Consider the following 13,766-nt stretch of genomic DNA (forward strand, 5'->3'; position numbering starts at 1 on the left):
TGGTTAATATATATCACATAGAATATACATATGTCTCTATCTGTGTTGACACAGAAAATTAGACTGTTTCTGGTTTTCCACTACTTAGTCTATGTATGCCCCCCTGCCCTTCATCAGTTGTCTGTGTAAACTAAAAAAGACAGGATGCTAGAAAATAAGTTTTTTCTCCCTTAAATTAAACTGCACACAGGAGTTAGTTTGAGAACAAGAGAAAAGCTCACCTCCACCCCCAGATTCAGGAGATGTTTGACAACATTGATTTGTCCATTGGAGGCCGCGGCGTGCAGAGGGGTGTAACCCTTCTTATCCTTACAGGTCACTTCTGCGCCGTGGTTAATGAGCAATGCCACAACGTCCAGGTGGCCTTTACAAACAAAGCAGCAGAAAACACCATTAACCTTTATCAATTTGGCGATTCATTTTACCTAAATTACCACTATTAGCTTTTACTGCCACCAGTACTTTGCTGAGCTATTTGTAAAAAGCTGGTTCAGGCAATTATTCAACAAATATTTATTGAGTATTTACTTACTGTATGCTATAGGAAGGGAAAAAGATCCATATGCAAGCCTTCTCTTCAAGGCCACCTTGTAGAAGTGATGCCTATCACCAGGTCAATAAATAATGATGAGGTCTGGCCATCATATTAGTACCACAGCCTAAAAAAGTTGTGTGTTAAAATGAAAGCAGTGCTTTTGAACGCAATTGCCATTCCTCTCTGAAAAATCTAACAATGACAATTTGGTTTGGGAAAACTGATGAAAGAAAAAATAAATTAATCAAAATATTCTGGATTACTGTTAAATCATACAAAATTGCTGCTGGTCTTTTGACCCACAAAAATGGCAATTTGATATGGGTCAGCTTAAAAGTATTCTCATGAATTAATGGCTAAACAGAAAACCCTTCTAGTTTCAACTCCTGTTGGCATTTTTTTCTAGAATATTTTACTGTTTCCTAACTCACTATACATAGTATAATAAAACCTATTTGACCATTTTTTCATGACTGAAGATTGTTTGATGCTTCAGGGTTATTGCTATAAACATGGTTGATAATTGAAGAGTAAAAGACAAGTACTGACTCCAGGACCCAAACTGTGTGTGTGTGTGTGTGTGTGTGTGTGTGAGAGAGAGAGAGAGAGAGAGAGAGAGAGATTGGTATTGTCTTCTTTTATTAAAATTTGACTCTTTTCCCCCCAGGACTTGCATATAGAAAAAATGATTTCCAATTACCGGTGGTGCTATCTCAAGCTATTTGTCCTGGTTTTGCCCTATTATTCCCTAAAGATAGTCATCTACATATTTTTTCCTGTTTGTATCCAGATGACACGCAAAATAATGACTTTACTTCTTTAAAGTCGTTTACCCAAATGTCTTAACTATATATCAGCAAAGAACAAACTTGAAACCCCAGATTCTTTGTGTCCTAGCTCACCGAGCTTAGTGTGTGTTCTGCCTAAACATCTGTCTCCTATCACATTCACAGGCTCCAGTCTACAGGTATCGTGCTTCAGCCAACTCGAAAATCCATAACACCTTTTCATAAAAATGCTAATGCTTATAAAATTTGAAGAGTCTAGTTTTCTATGCCCAAGGAGTCATTCAGACCCATCTATAGCCACATACTTATTTCATCCCTGCCCCAGTCCACTCTTTTTTTCCCCCTACGATTAGTGTTAGTTTTTAAATGATAAAAGGCATGTATGCATGTTAAAAAGGATTCTGAAAAGCAAAAAGGTGTTAAAAGAAAAGCAAAATCACCCACAATCACCAGTCCCCAGAGATAACTGTTTCAATGTATAATATTTTCCAGATTTGCTTTTATTGTATAGATTTTTTTTTCACCAAAATAAAGATCATATTATTCATACAGTTTTATGATCTGTTATCATAGAATCTGTTAATAAATACCACGGGCATCATTACTGCAGTTACTGCAGTGTCCCCTTGTGTAGGTCTTCCATAATTTACCAAAAAATCTCCCGTGGATGGGCATTCAGGTTGTTTACAACTTGGTGCTGATAGAGTCTTGTTTTCTAATTGTAGGGTGTTCTCCAACTAGAAACACAGAGGGAGGATCTTAGTCTTTCATTTCCCACAATTCTACACTGAGGTCTATCATTTGTCAGTGGTATTTGTGCCAACAAAAGTGAAAAGGAAAAACACAGAAATATAACCTCTTCCTTCATCTCCCTCATTCAAGCGGGCAGAAGTAAGGACTGCAAGCCCCAGCTTCGTTGGCAGTGGAGTATCAGAACAATCCACAGTGACTCTGCTCACCTCTGCTCACAAAACAGCCAGGGGTTTATCCTCTCCTCCTTCCTTTTGGTTTCTTTCAAAAATATTTATAAATAAAAAGTCAAATGGAATTTGTGTCCTTGCTTTGCTAGCCAGACCTCTTTCGTTTTTAAACACCTTCTTTTGCTGCCATGACATGTTGAAATAAGCACCATGTGTGCAGCTTTCCAATCCAGACTGAAGCACATTCAAAGAGATCCAGGCCATGATTCATGCCTAGTCTTCTTTGTAGGGTAAACAAATCTCTGACAAAGCAACTGCTCAACCAGAGACCTCTATGTGTGCCAGTAAAATGGACCAAATCTTCATTCAGTTGAAACCCAAACTTGAAGTCAGACTTACCCAAGAGAAAACCTACACAGTCCTCGAGAGACCCGAAGCTTATTCAATTAAGCCTCTACACTTTGCTTTCCACACATGGAATCCTTACCCATATACGCTGCCCAGTGCAAAGCACGCCGGTCCTTCTTGTCAAATGCGTTGATGTTAGCCCCTTTGGCCAAGAGTAAATTGACCATCTGAAAGATAACCAACAACGAAATCAAGCCCACACTCTAATGGTGAGGGCTCCTCTGTGCCTTAGGTGATCTCCGCCAAATTAACATCAAATCTAAAGGCAGTTCAAAGATCTGAAGTTCTAACAAAGTAGGAAGATGATATCACAGCCAAAGCTGTGGCATGTGTGTCAAGGGACAAGACTGAAGTGACAGCCTATTTTTCCAATTCACTGTGGCTCTAAATTTAAGGATGGATATAGTTACCAAAGGTTTGATGTACAAATATTATTATCATCTCATTCTCTAAAAGTCTCAGCAATAAGATCTGGTTGCACTTGTGGCTCACAGGGTCTGTAGGGAGCATTCCAGTTCCCAGTGATGAGAACACCCACCTCCACATGGCCATTCAGAGCCGCATGGTGTAAGGCTGTGCGCCCCCCTCGGTCAGAGACGTTGACGCTGCTCAGCAGGGGAATGATCACTTCTGCGCATTTGACAGCCTTATTGGCTGCTGCCACGTGGAGGGGGGTCTGCCAGTTCTTGTCTCTCGCATTGACATCAGCTGAGTGCTTGATCAATACTTGTACTGCTTCCTACAACAAAAGCAGAGTTTGCAGGGGTCACTGACAAATGCTCAGTCAGTACTTATTGGGTGTAAGATGCTTCACCAGACCCTGGAACTATGAGAAGAAAAGGGAAGACACCTGCCCTCACAGGCTGGCTTAAGACAAGCCAGGTAATATGTGATAATGATCAAAAGACTGGCACAGATTAAGATGATTCACTTTACCTTTCTTTGTTAAGCCAAGAGCCCTGGCACATTTCTAAAATCAAATGAACCTTCTATAAGGTATAAGGTATTCTCAGACCAAATGAGAGCACCATGTGTAAGTGGACATCCAAGGATAAAATATCCAGAGGCCAAAGGGCCCCAAAGATCATTGAAGGTTAGAAGTGTTTGCCAGTAAGCCTCCAGACTACCAAAGCCAAAAGGCCTCAAAGACATCGTTGGATCAATTTACAAACCTTTGGTTCTCTCTGTCAACACCTTAACCTGCTGTCTTGTGTGATCAATAAACAGTCAAGGGAAGTAGCATGTCTGTTACTATTTACTTGAAGCTATGAAATTGTTCCATCTTTACCCAACCTTTTCCATGTTATAATGGGTAACTTCTTTTGTCACTATTGAGTTCCTTCACCTTTTCTGAGCCTCCCACTTTTAATTTTCCTTCTATTGACCCAAAAAGCTCACTAGCCTCTTGACCTACAACTCTCAACCCTGTACATGAAATGAAATCACCTAAGGAGTTCTTAAAACTCCAGATGCCTGGGGCTGGCCCATGGCTCACTCGGGAGAGTGCAGTGCTGATAACACCAAGGCCACAGGTTTGGATCCCGTATAGGGATGGCCAGTTGGCTCACTGTGTGAGCATGGTGCGACAACACCAAGTCAAGGGTTAAGATCCCCTTACCAGTCATCTTTAAAAAACAACAACAAAAAAAAAAACTCCAGATGCCTGGTCCCACCCCAGAGATTTTTAAGTGGCCTCAGCACTTCTGAAAAGCTCCCCAGGGACTTTCTTATATCACAGGGGTTCAGGACACTCTTCTGTTCAGTCAAGTGAATGACAGAGCTCCTCTCAAGAAGGAAACAGCTATTGGCTGCTTCCCTCTACTTCTAGAGACTTCCCCCGGACCAGTTAGTGGGGTTCCTTTATTGGACATCTCATCAATGTGGCATCAGTACCACACTCCCACACCCTGCATGGACCAAGAACATACCCTTGTCCACCTCAATCCCCATGGGGTTGGACTATCCAATCTACTCTACCACACAGGTATATAAAAGTGCCCCAAATAGTAGATGATCCAAACTCAGCAAAATTAACACTTATATCAAGGACATACATGACGAAATAAGAATGTTGCATGAATCAGTAGTAATAGCCTTTTGAGATGAATGGCTAACTTGGACAGTAGAATGAGAGCAAAAACAAATTAACTGTCCAAATTAGACAATACAGTTTAAGTAAACAATGTGATCGTTAAAGGACACCTCATGTGGATGATATAAAATAAAAGGCAGTAAACTGTTAGGGCCCAACTAAACAATTTATTAAGATTACCAAAAGAAAAAAAAAAGATATGTGCCACCTATTTTCAGCAATACTGACAATAGGGAGGGGAGAAGGGAAGAAATTGGCAACAGGTACAAAGTTACAGTCAGAGAGGAAGACTGACGTTCTGGTGTTCTAGGGTGACTACAGCAAAATAATAGCATATGGTATATTTCAAAATAGCTAGAAAAGAGAATCTTGGACGTTATCACCACAAAGAAATGATAAATGTTTAGGTGATCTATACGCAAAGCATCCAGAGGAGATCCTTATGTAATACGTGCATGTGTTGAAACAACACAATGTACCCCATAAAGATGCACAATCAAAAACAAATGAATAAATAAAAATAAATCTAAAAAAAAAGACTGACAATAAAGTACTTCTAAATATTCCTTGAGCCCATTTTAGAGTGAAATGTGTACGTGCATTATTAATGCTCTCCTACTGTGTGTGAATCACTGCTAGAACTATGGAAAATCAGAAGAAACATTAGCCAGACTCTAGCCTAAAAACCAGTCGAGTGAAAAAAAGGAAGCAAAAGAAAAGCTGAATCACAATATACAATATAAATCATAATATAAGATTAATGTTAGAATCAGAAAAAAATACTATTTTTATCAACTTTGGTCTCGTAAATAGTGAAGTTCAGGTAGATGCACAATCAATTGCAATGTGGCAAGAAAATATTGGGACCTCCCTTTACATTTATTTTCTTTAAAAAGGAATGCATTTTAGCTGCTAGTTATCTTCTGGATTGGTACTGGGCCCTCAGCCAGTACAGCAGAGGATCCTACCTCACTTAGAGTAATGGAGATGCCCCTGGGGAAGAGGCATGGGGCTTGTTCTGTCCACCCATTCATTCACTCTAAGTGCACTGAAATGTACAGTGACGGGCCTGCTAAGTCAATTTACAGATTCTAACATGGACCTTTAAGCTAAAAGAACCCTAAAACATACAAGATGCATGCAAGGAACCCACAGATTAAAGATAATAACAACGCAAGCATAAACAATGTGGACGTCACAGAGCTGAAGCTTCTTACCCCTCCTACAGAAAGCTTTCTATCACTGACACTACAAGGTAAGAGCAATGACGAATTTAACAAGATCTGACAAGAACTTTACCAAAACAGAGAAAAATCATCAGAAGACTACTATCTACATGGATATGTAAGACTGATAAATGAAAAGCCTCACCCTAAGTATATTGTGATTTGTAGTATCAGCTAGTTCATATACAATATTTATAAATGCATGAGATGAATATTTTGAGGATGTATGCCAAAAATGCTTTAGAGATATATGACCTAAAAGTTTGGAGATAACCATCTCAAAGCAAGACTATAACAAATGGTACAGCATCCTTTTCACAGCAAACTAATACACACTGTCACTTGAATACCTTTGCCTTGTGTTATTTTATTGTACTTGTAGATTCTTGCTTTGTGTTAAAGAGTATGTAAATTCAAGATAGACTAACAAAACAAAATACACAGGTTCATTTCACAAATTTATGCTATCTGGAGATAAAACCAATGAATTCATGAGAAATTTGTATTTTAAAGGTGACAAAACATGGTTACTTTTAGAGTAAGTAACTCAAACTAGGTGAATGAGACATTACCTAGGAGAGGCCCATACTTACAAATGATTTGCAATTCATGAAAAGCTACACGTTAAGCAAAGATAGCATATATCTTACACACTAGTTATGGTTTATGTATAAACAAGTTCTTGTAGAGTTTGGGGGGGTAGAACTAAACCTGTATTCTTAAATAGGCAATACCTAAATACTTTAATCATAGACAAATTTTGTTCTGTTTTCATAAATAAAGTTTATTGGAACACAGCCTGGTTAGTTTGTTTATGGATGGCTGCTTTTGCATTACAACAGCAGAACTGAGTAGTTGTGACAGAGCCACTGTGCAGCCTGCAAAACCTAAATTATTTACTATCTGGCCCTTCTGCAGAAAAACTTTGTGGACCATTTGGTCTAGTCCCTGATCTGAATTACCACAAATTGCAAATGATCAAATCTGATTAAAGTAAAATTTTATTATTTACCAGCATGATGGAAAAAATTGTTTTAAATCAAATGGGGGCTGGCCAGTTAGCTCACTCGGTTAGAGCACCACCTTGTAAAACCAAGGTCAAGGGTTTGGATCCCTACACCATTCAGCCACCAAAACCCAAAACAAACAAAAAATCAAATTGCCTCCTAAGGAGGGCAAATCCTGTTGAAAGAGTCAGTGGCTTCTGTATTGAGCAAGGCCCTTGCTGTGCAGTGGGGGCTCTATAGTGAATTGGGGGGTGGGGGTGGAGATAACCATTTCAAAGCAGTACTATAACAAATGGTATAGCATCTTTTTGAGTGAACAGCGAACAGCTGCATTGTTGTTTTGTAAAACAGAGTGAGAAGCCTTTGGAGAGAGGACAGAAAGAGGAGAGAGAATGTGGGTGCTGCACTCCAGGGTAGAGGTGCACACCTGGGCTGGGACAAGGTCAGCAGGAGGAACAAGAAGAGGAGAAAGCTGCCACATAACCCAAACTACTGCAGGAGGAGCAGGGTGCAGCCAGGTGATCAGCGATTTAAATCTCCAGGAATTCTTTGAAATCATTGGGAGAATACTAGACTTTACACAAGATATGGCATATAGCTGCTAGCCAGTCATATATGTTTAGAAGGCAAGGTAATCCTAACAGATACCCGGGTTACACCTAAACAATTACTAAAGGAAAAGGTTCGAGTTCATTATCAGATGGGGAAGAAATCAAGAGAAGTAGATAGGGTCTCTAATAAATCTCTTTTTGTGTGAACTTCAGGCAAGTCCCATGTGAGTCCGAATTTCACCCCATTTGCCTTTCATACCAACACGCTCTTTTACAGCTCAAGGACACCTAGGCTTTTATTTCTCTACTTTTGTAAAATACTCCCACTTTGCCATTCTCTATTTTTATTTCCATATCTGTTTATGTAATGAGTTGCATAGTTTTCATCCTGCTAACAAGAAGGGACGCTATCAAGACTTATTTAGCAGGGAAAGGAGGACTTCCTACTTAATTTCCAATATTAACATTTTTTAATGAACATACAGTAGTTTAAGATGATTACGGAAATAAATTTGCAGACATATAGGATATTAGAAATGGGGAAGACGTTAGCGGTCATCTGGGTTGATCCCTTAATTTCACAGACAGGATGACTGAAGTGAGGACCCGTCAGTCTGGCCGACTTACAGGCTCATGCATTTTCTCCTTGGCCAGAGCTTCCTCAGTGGATAGTCTCAACCACGCATCCTGACATAAGTATTTTCAAATATTAATTCTCCTCAGCTATTTGCATTTTTATTTTATTTTTGTGGCTGGCCAGTAGAGGGTACAGGGATCCAAACCCTTGACCTTGGTGTTACCAACACCATACCCTAACCAGGTAAGTAATCGGCCAGTGCTATTTGCATTTTTAAACTGTGAAGTTTTAGTTTGCCAGACTGGCTTCATCCATTTAATACAAGTGTAATATAATATTTTGGCAAAAATAAAGCTTTGATTAAAAAAGACAACTTCCTTTTTCAATTTGCATTTCTCTTTCAAAAATTGTACCTTTGGGAGCTCTTTAACTTGGTTACAAGGGAGCAATTTTATGGCTACTTGGGGAATTAATGATTTTTTAAATCAAAGAAGTCTTTCTTCTCCTGTATCACATACTGGCTAAAAATTAATATCCAGGCGTTTGCTCTGACAGAAATTTACAAAAGACAAACTGACATGGGGGAAGGGACGCTGAACACTTTCTGAATCAAGAAAAGTTATTAAACAATGGTTTTACAACTATCTTGGTAAGGGGCCAGTTTTTAAAAAATTATTATTTCAAATCTATCACAAGCCAGTACTAATGTACAATACAATAATAAGTAATTAGTAGAATAATAAAATGAAAAACTACGAGGCACAAATCATGAACTCGATTATTTTATTATTAAACTTAACAGGCAAGAGATTACCAAATTGCCCTAAAAGTTTCCAGGCTCACTCTTACCACGACAGGTAAGACAAAAGCTCACAGACCAGCACCAGCACGCAGGCCACACATGAGTATTGTTCCTTCAAAGCCTTTGCTTCTTTTCTAATAAACAAGCACCAGTGAGGATTCTGGCATTTCTCCTGAATGGAAGTATCTGCTCAGTTAATGTTCAATCCAGGGTCTGTAGAATTTGTTGCATGACACCCCATGGCAGGCTGTCTGACATAAGAGGCAGAAATAATAGACAGAGGGGAGGAACTGTCATAGGAAGGGAATTACAGATGGCATTTGCAGTCACTTGATTGCTACTTTTTATGGCTTTCTCTTTATACAAAAGGCCACTCTAACCTTGTAATAGGAAGTAAAAAACATACATTGTGGCACATGGAAAAGATGAGAAGAAATAGGAAGCACGTGTCTTAAAAACGACTGCCAGCAATATGTGTTTTTTTTACTCTCAAATGTGCATTGCATTTAAGAGGTCATAAATCACTCATGGAAAAGTAAACGTTGATGACTGTATATAGTCCTTGCTTTAGACCAGGGTCTGAGTCTTATATAACTTTCTGTACTCTCCACAAAGCCTGGCACGTGTCTTGCAAATAGTATATATTTGATAAACTTGGGTAGAATAAATATATTGCTAAAATCATCAGCAAACTCTGTAAGTAATAATCTGCAAGTATTAACATGACATTTACTGTGGGCTGATGACCCTAAGGCTCCACTCAAGTAAGTCCTGAAGCCTTTTACTGTATTATTGCAATCATTTGGGGCTTTTATTCTGTATTGATTACAGCAATTTCATATTCTGTAAGAATTGTATAAATTGGTGCCCAATCAATTTGTTCAATTAATGAGATTGTTCCTTTAAAACTATCCATCACCAAACTAAACTCACCCTTTATTATTATATTTATCAGAGCACAGTTATTCTAAGAACTAGTAGTACAAAGGCGGTTCACTAGAGGCTTTGGGATATGAAAGAATTCTAAGGGAACTACTCAAGAAGTACCAGTTTTAAACATGAGGAAGGGCAAACACTAAAGTATTCCCAGTCTTCAGTCTCGGACCTCAAAGTGTGTTATGTAGACCACATGCATCAGAATCTTCTTTTTAAAATGCAGATATCTGGGCCCAACCATAGGTTTCATTGGGAATTACAGGGGTGAGGTTCTAGAACAGGTACTTTTAACAAGCACCCAGAGGATTTAAATGCACATTGTCTGAGTATCATTCATCCAAATTCTAACAGAGTATAAAATGCTTAATTTCTTCTGATCCCAGGTGTGAACTATGTTCTATATGTAAACATCTTTATAATCATAGAGCTGATTTAAACAAAGCAATAACATTCCAGTCTCCCATATAGTTTTTTCTGATTCTCCTGTTTACTAGCATTTGGCCTACAAAAATGACAATGTTTTTTAGAGGAAAAGGGAAAACATAAGTTTTAAAAATGTAAGCTATTAAAAAAATGTTTATCCAGCTCAGCTCTGGGAAAGATCTTTATACCAGTCGGGACTTCTGTCTGCACAGAAGCCAAAAATAGATGCATTTTATTGGTTGGAACAGTAGCCATGAGGTGCTTATGTGATTTGAGAGAAGCAGTAGAGCACGGTGGTGAAGAGGCAGGTCTTCTAGCACACTCTCCTCCACTTACTGGCTGCGACATCTTTGGCTCCTTAACTTCTCTGAGATGATGTTTCCTAAATTAGTATAGTTAACAGTATCAATCACAAAGGGTGGCTCAAAGGTTAAAATGGAATAATGCACAGAAAGTCTTTAGCATACTGCCTAGCACACATTAAGTGCTTAATAAATGGTCAAAATGATGCCACTTACATAGACACAATGTCTGCAATCCTATGCCCCAAAGACAGGATACAACCACTTTTAACGTTCTAACCAGAGGACAGTCTCTAAGTCAGGGAAGTGAAGAGTTCAGCAACTCTCCTCTGGTGCTGCTCTCAGCTCATTGTAGCAGAAAGGGCATGTGTGTAAGGCCAGCTGCATCTGCTCACAGGCCACAGTAGGCTGTCTGCCTGGTTGTCGGCCCCAAATACCGTGTCCTCAGAGGCCACACTTGGTACACCCTCAAGGCCCTGCAGCACACTTAACAGTGCCTTCCGCTGACTGGGCTCCAGTAAACATTGTTAAGCTTCAGTAAACATGTGTTAGACTCTCTGGGTTTGTATACATTGAATTCCTTTTCCCCATAGCTGCTCTTTTCCAAGAAAGAAAAGGAAAGAATCAACAAGAATAAGCTAAATGGGGGAAACAATATGAAATAGTTCACAACAACACTTTGAATTATCCTCTCTGGCAGCCTCAAATTTTGCTCATCTATGTTAGCTAGCATTGCAAAATGTTCCCCTACTAATATAGTAAGAGTCTCTCTTCGTTTCTTCACAGCCTTGGGAGTAGTCAGAGAAGAAAGATGAGACCAGAGAAGCTCCTAGGGAGCCCACAAAGAGACGATGTTGCTTGGCTCCAAGCTGCTTCCAGCCTGGGAATCCCAGATGTGCCAGGCTTGGGGAGGCAGGTGGGGTGGCGGGAGGTTGCGGGATTGGGTCTGGAAGGAGCACATGCACAGCCTGATAGGTACCACGTAAGTCTTCAAGATTTATCTCTAGAACCCAACCCACGTCAGAAGGTCTTCCCGGGGTGTGACTATGTCTTGATCTACTTTCTTGTCTGTGTAGGACATAATATTAAGTATGGACGGATGTTTAATCAATTTTACGATCTGACACTCCTATACTATAACAGGCTCAGGAAATGAATTCAGCAATGAACATTATTTTTCCAGACACAGAAATCTGAACATAAATCTTGCCTGGATGGAAAAAAGGCTCAGAAATTATGACTTATACAGATATCTGTATTACATGCAATTTTGAAGCTAGTCCTGATATCTGGAAGATCTTTTTAGTTAAAAGAGAAGAAGAGTTTGCATGGTAGTTTTGTATTGTGTCAAGTTAGCCAATTCGAACTACATTTCCCAGAATTCCCTTCTCTATAGTGTTCCATTTAGGGTTGGCCACAAGAGAAATCTGCATGAGTTTTGGAAGGCATAAATGAAACCACAGCCTAACAGGTGTGTTGGGAGCCAGGTACTATTGCAACTTGCATACAACATCACTGATTGGCTGACTCACTGCATTGGTATCAGGCAGTACCAGGCTTGATGTTTCTTCAGATTCTGCCATAGCACATTTGATTTCCTCCACTTCTTGGGCCAGGTGCATGTGCAGCTCTTTCTGCACATTAGCACGGCCATGATGTTGGAGGCAGTGTGAGACAGACATGGATTCTAGTTTGCCCTTGTCCTCCCCCAGCCATTTCTCATCCAGCTTTTCTTGAACCTGCAGTGATGTCATGGCCACACAGAATCCGAGGTGATAGCCTTACACATACTTCTTCAGCAGCTCTCACAATTGTATAAGATCTAATTCCTATAATAAAGATCTTATTCTATATCTCTCATGGTGGTTCTGCTTCCCTGATTAAACCTTGAACCCTAAGAGATCAATTATCTGTGTTTTATAAGCAAAGAGGCTTTGAGGAAAGTGTAGAATTTATAAGCTTTTGAATGAAGAAATGGCATTTAATACATTTATATCTAACATCAGTGCTTGCCAATCTAAGCCATAGGCAGGTATGCCAGTTCTCATACTGAAACCATATAAATATATTTCTTTTGACAAGTGCCAACAGCCAAATTCCGAAATAGCAGACCAAACCTTCTCTGTACTTTCCCATCAAGCCTAATTCCCTTTCCCCAACTATTAGTTAGAGGGGGCATGAAATAATGGCAATAGGACCAAATTCAGAAGAAGGAGGAAATCTGAATCTAGGACTTTCACATTACAGCAATGTGCTTAGGGTTGAGGTATCCATTGTACCACCAACTCTAATCATGGTTACAGAGACTCCAGTTTTCACAAGAAACTTTCCAACTTTCTGTGACAGAGATTAATATGGACACATTCTCTTTTGCAAGTTTATATATGACCTTGATTATTTACAATCCAGGGTTTGTTTGCATTTAATTCCTTTCTGGCAACAGACACCTGCAAGAGATTTTTTTTTTTTTTTTTTTTTTTTTTTTTGCCAGCAAACCTGCAGAGGGAGCTGGTTACCTGGAGAAGCAATGAATGCCTTTCTCAGCTATGAAGGTCAATCCATTATTAGGTTCACTAGACTCAAACACAGTAAAAATACATAAAGAAAGTGGACTGATAATTGATGGAAAACAAATGTTTTGAGGATTGAAGCCTTTGCAGCTAGTTGAGCTAATGAAGGTGGAGATTATTTGGGAACGGTCACATAGTACTGAAATAACCTGTTTTTCTGTTTTTCTCTCCCACTAGACTGCACACTTCCTAAGGCTAACTGCCATCTACCAACTATATTTGAAATTTCCTAAGGGCAGAGAACACGGGTCTTATTTTTCTTCATAACTTCATCAGCAAGCAAAGTAGTGCCTAGTAATTGTTTTTAACTAAAAAGACATTGTTCTTATTAAAAAGGAAAAAAAATCCATACATATTTTTTAAAGAGACACAAAAGAAATTTACTAAAGATCAAGTGGTCTTAAAATTCAGACCAGAAAATACTCCTCCATAAAGGAGCTGGACTCATAACACTGGTCATACCAATTCAGGCAGCCCATTTCACCTGTTTTCCCAGGCAAAACAGGGAATTGTGAAACCGTAAGGAGATTCTGAATTCCCGAGGGTCTGAGTCAAGCAATTTAGGATTATTTAGCTCCCTCATCTCATGTGAGCTAACTGGAAAGAGAATACAACCAACCCCTTTAAAA

General features: G+C 39.3%; 1 protein-coding gene across 1 annotated transcript in view; it reads right to left on the minus strand.

Annotated features, from left to right (window-relative positions):
• The window catches only part of ANKRD44 (ankyrin repeat domain 44), a 188,123-nt gene that overhangs the window by 115,010 nt on the left and 59,347 nt on the right, over positions 1 to 13,766 (minus strand). The window contains exons 5-7 of the mRNA XM_063086180.1: positions 3,190 to 3,390; positions 2,731 to 2,818; positions 222 to 364 (exon numbers count right to left, since the gene is read on the minus strand). Of these exons, the coding sequence (XP_062942250.1) occupies positions 222 to 364; positions 2,731 to 2,818; positions 3,190 to 3,390 (432 nt within the window). The remainder of the gene's footprint in view (positions 1 to 221; positions 365 to 2,730; positions 2,819 to 3,189; positions 3,391 to 13,766) is intronic.

Source organism: Cynocephalus volans, chromosome 1 (assembly GCF_027409185.1).
Source record: "Cynocephalus volans isolate mCynVol1 chromosome 1, mCynVol1.pri, whole genome shotgun sequence".
Lineage (NCBI taxonomy): Eukaryota > Metazoa > Chordata > Mammalia > Dermoptera > Cynocephalidae > Cynocephalus > Cynocephalus volans.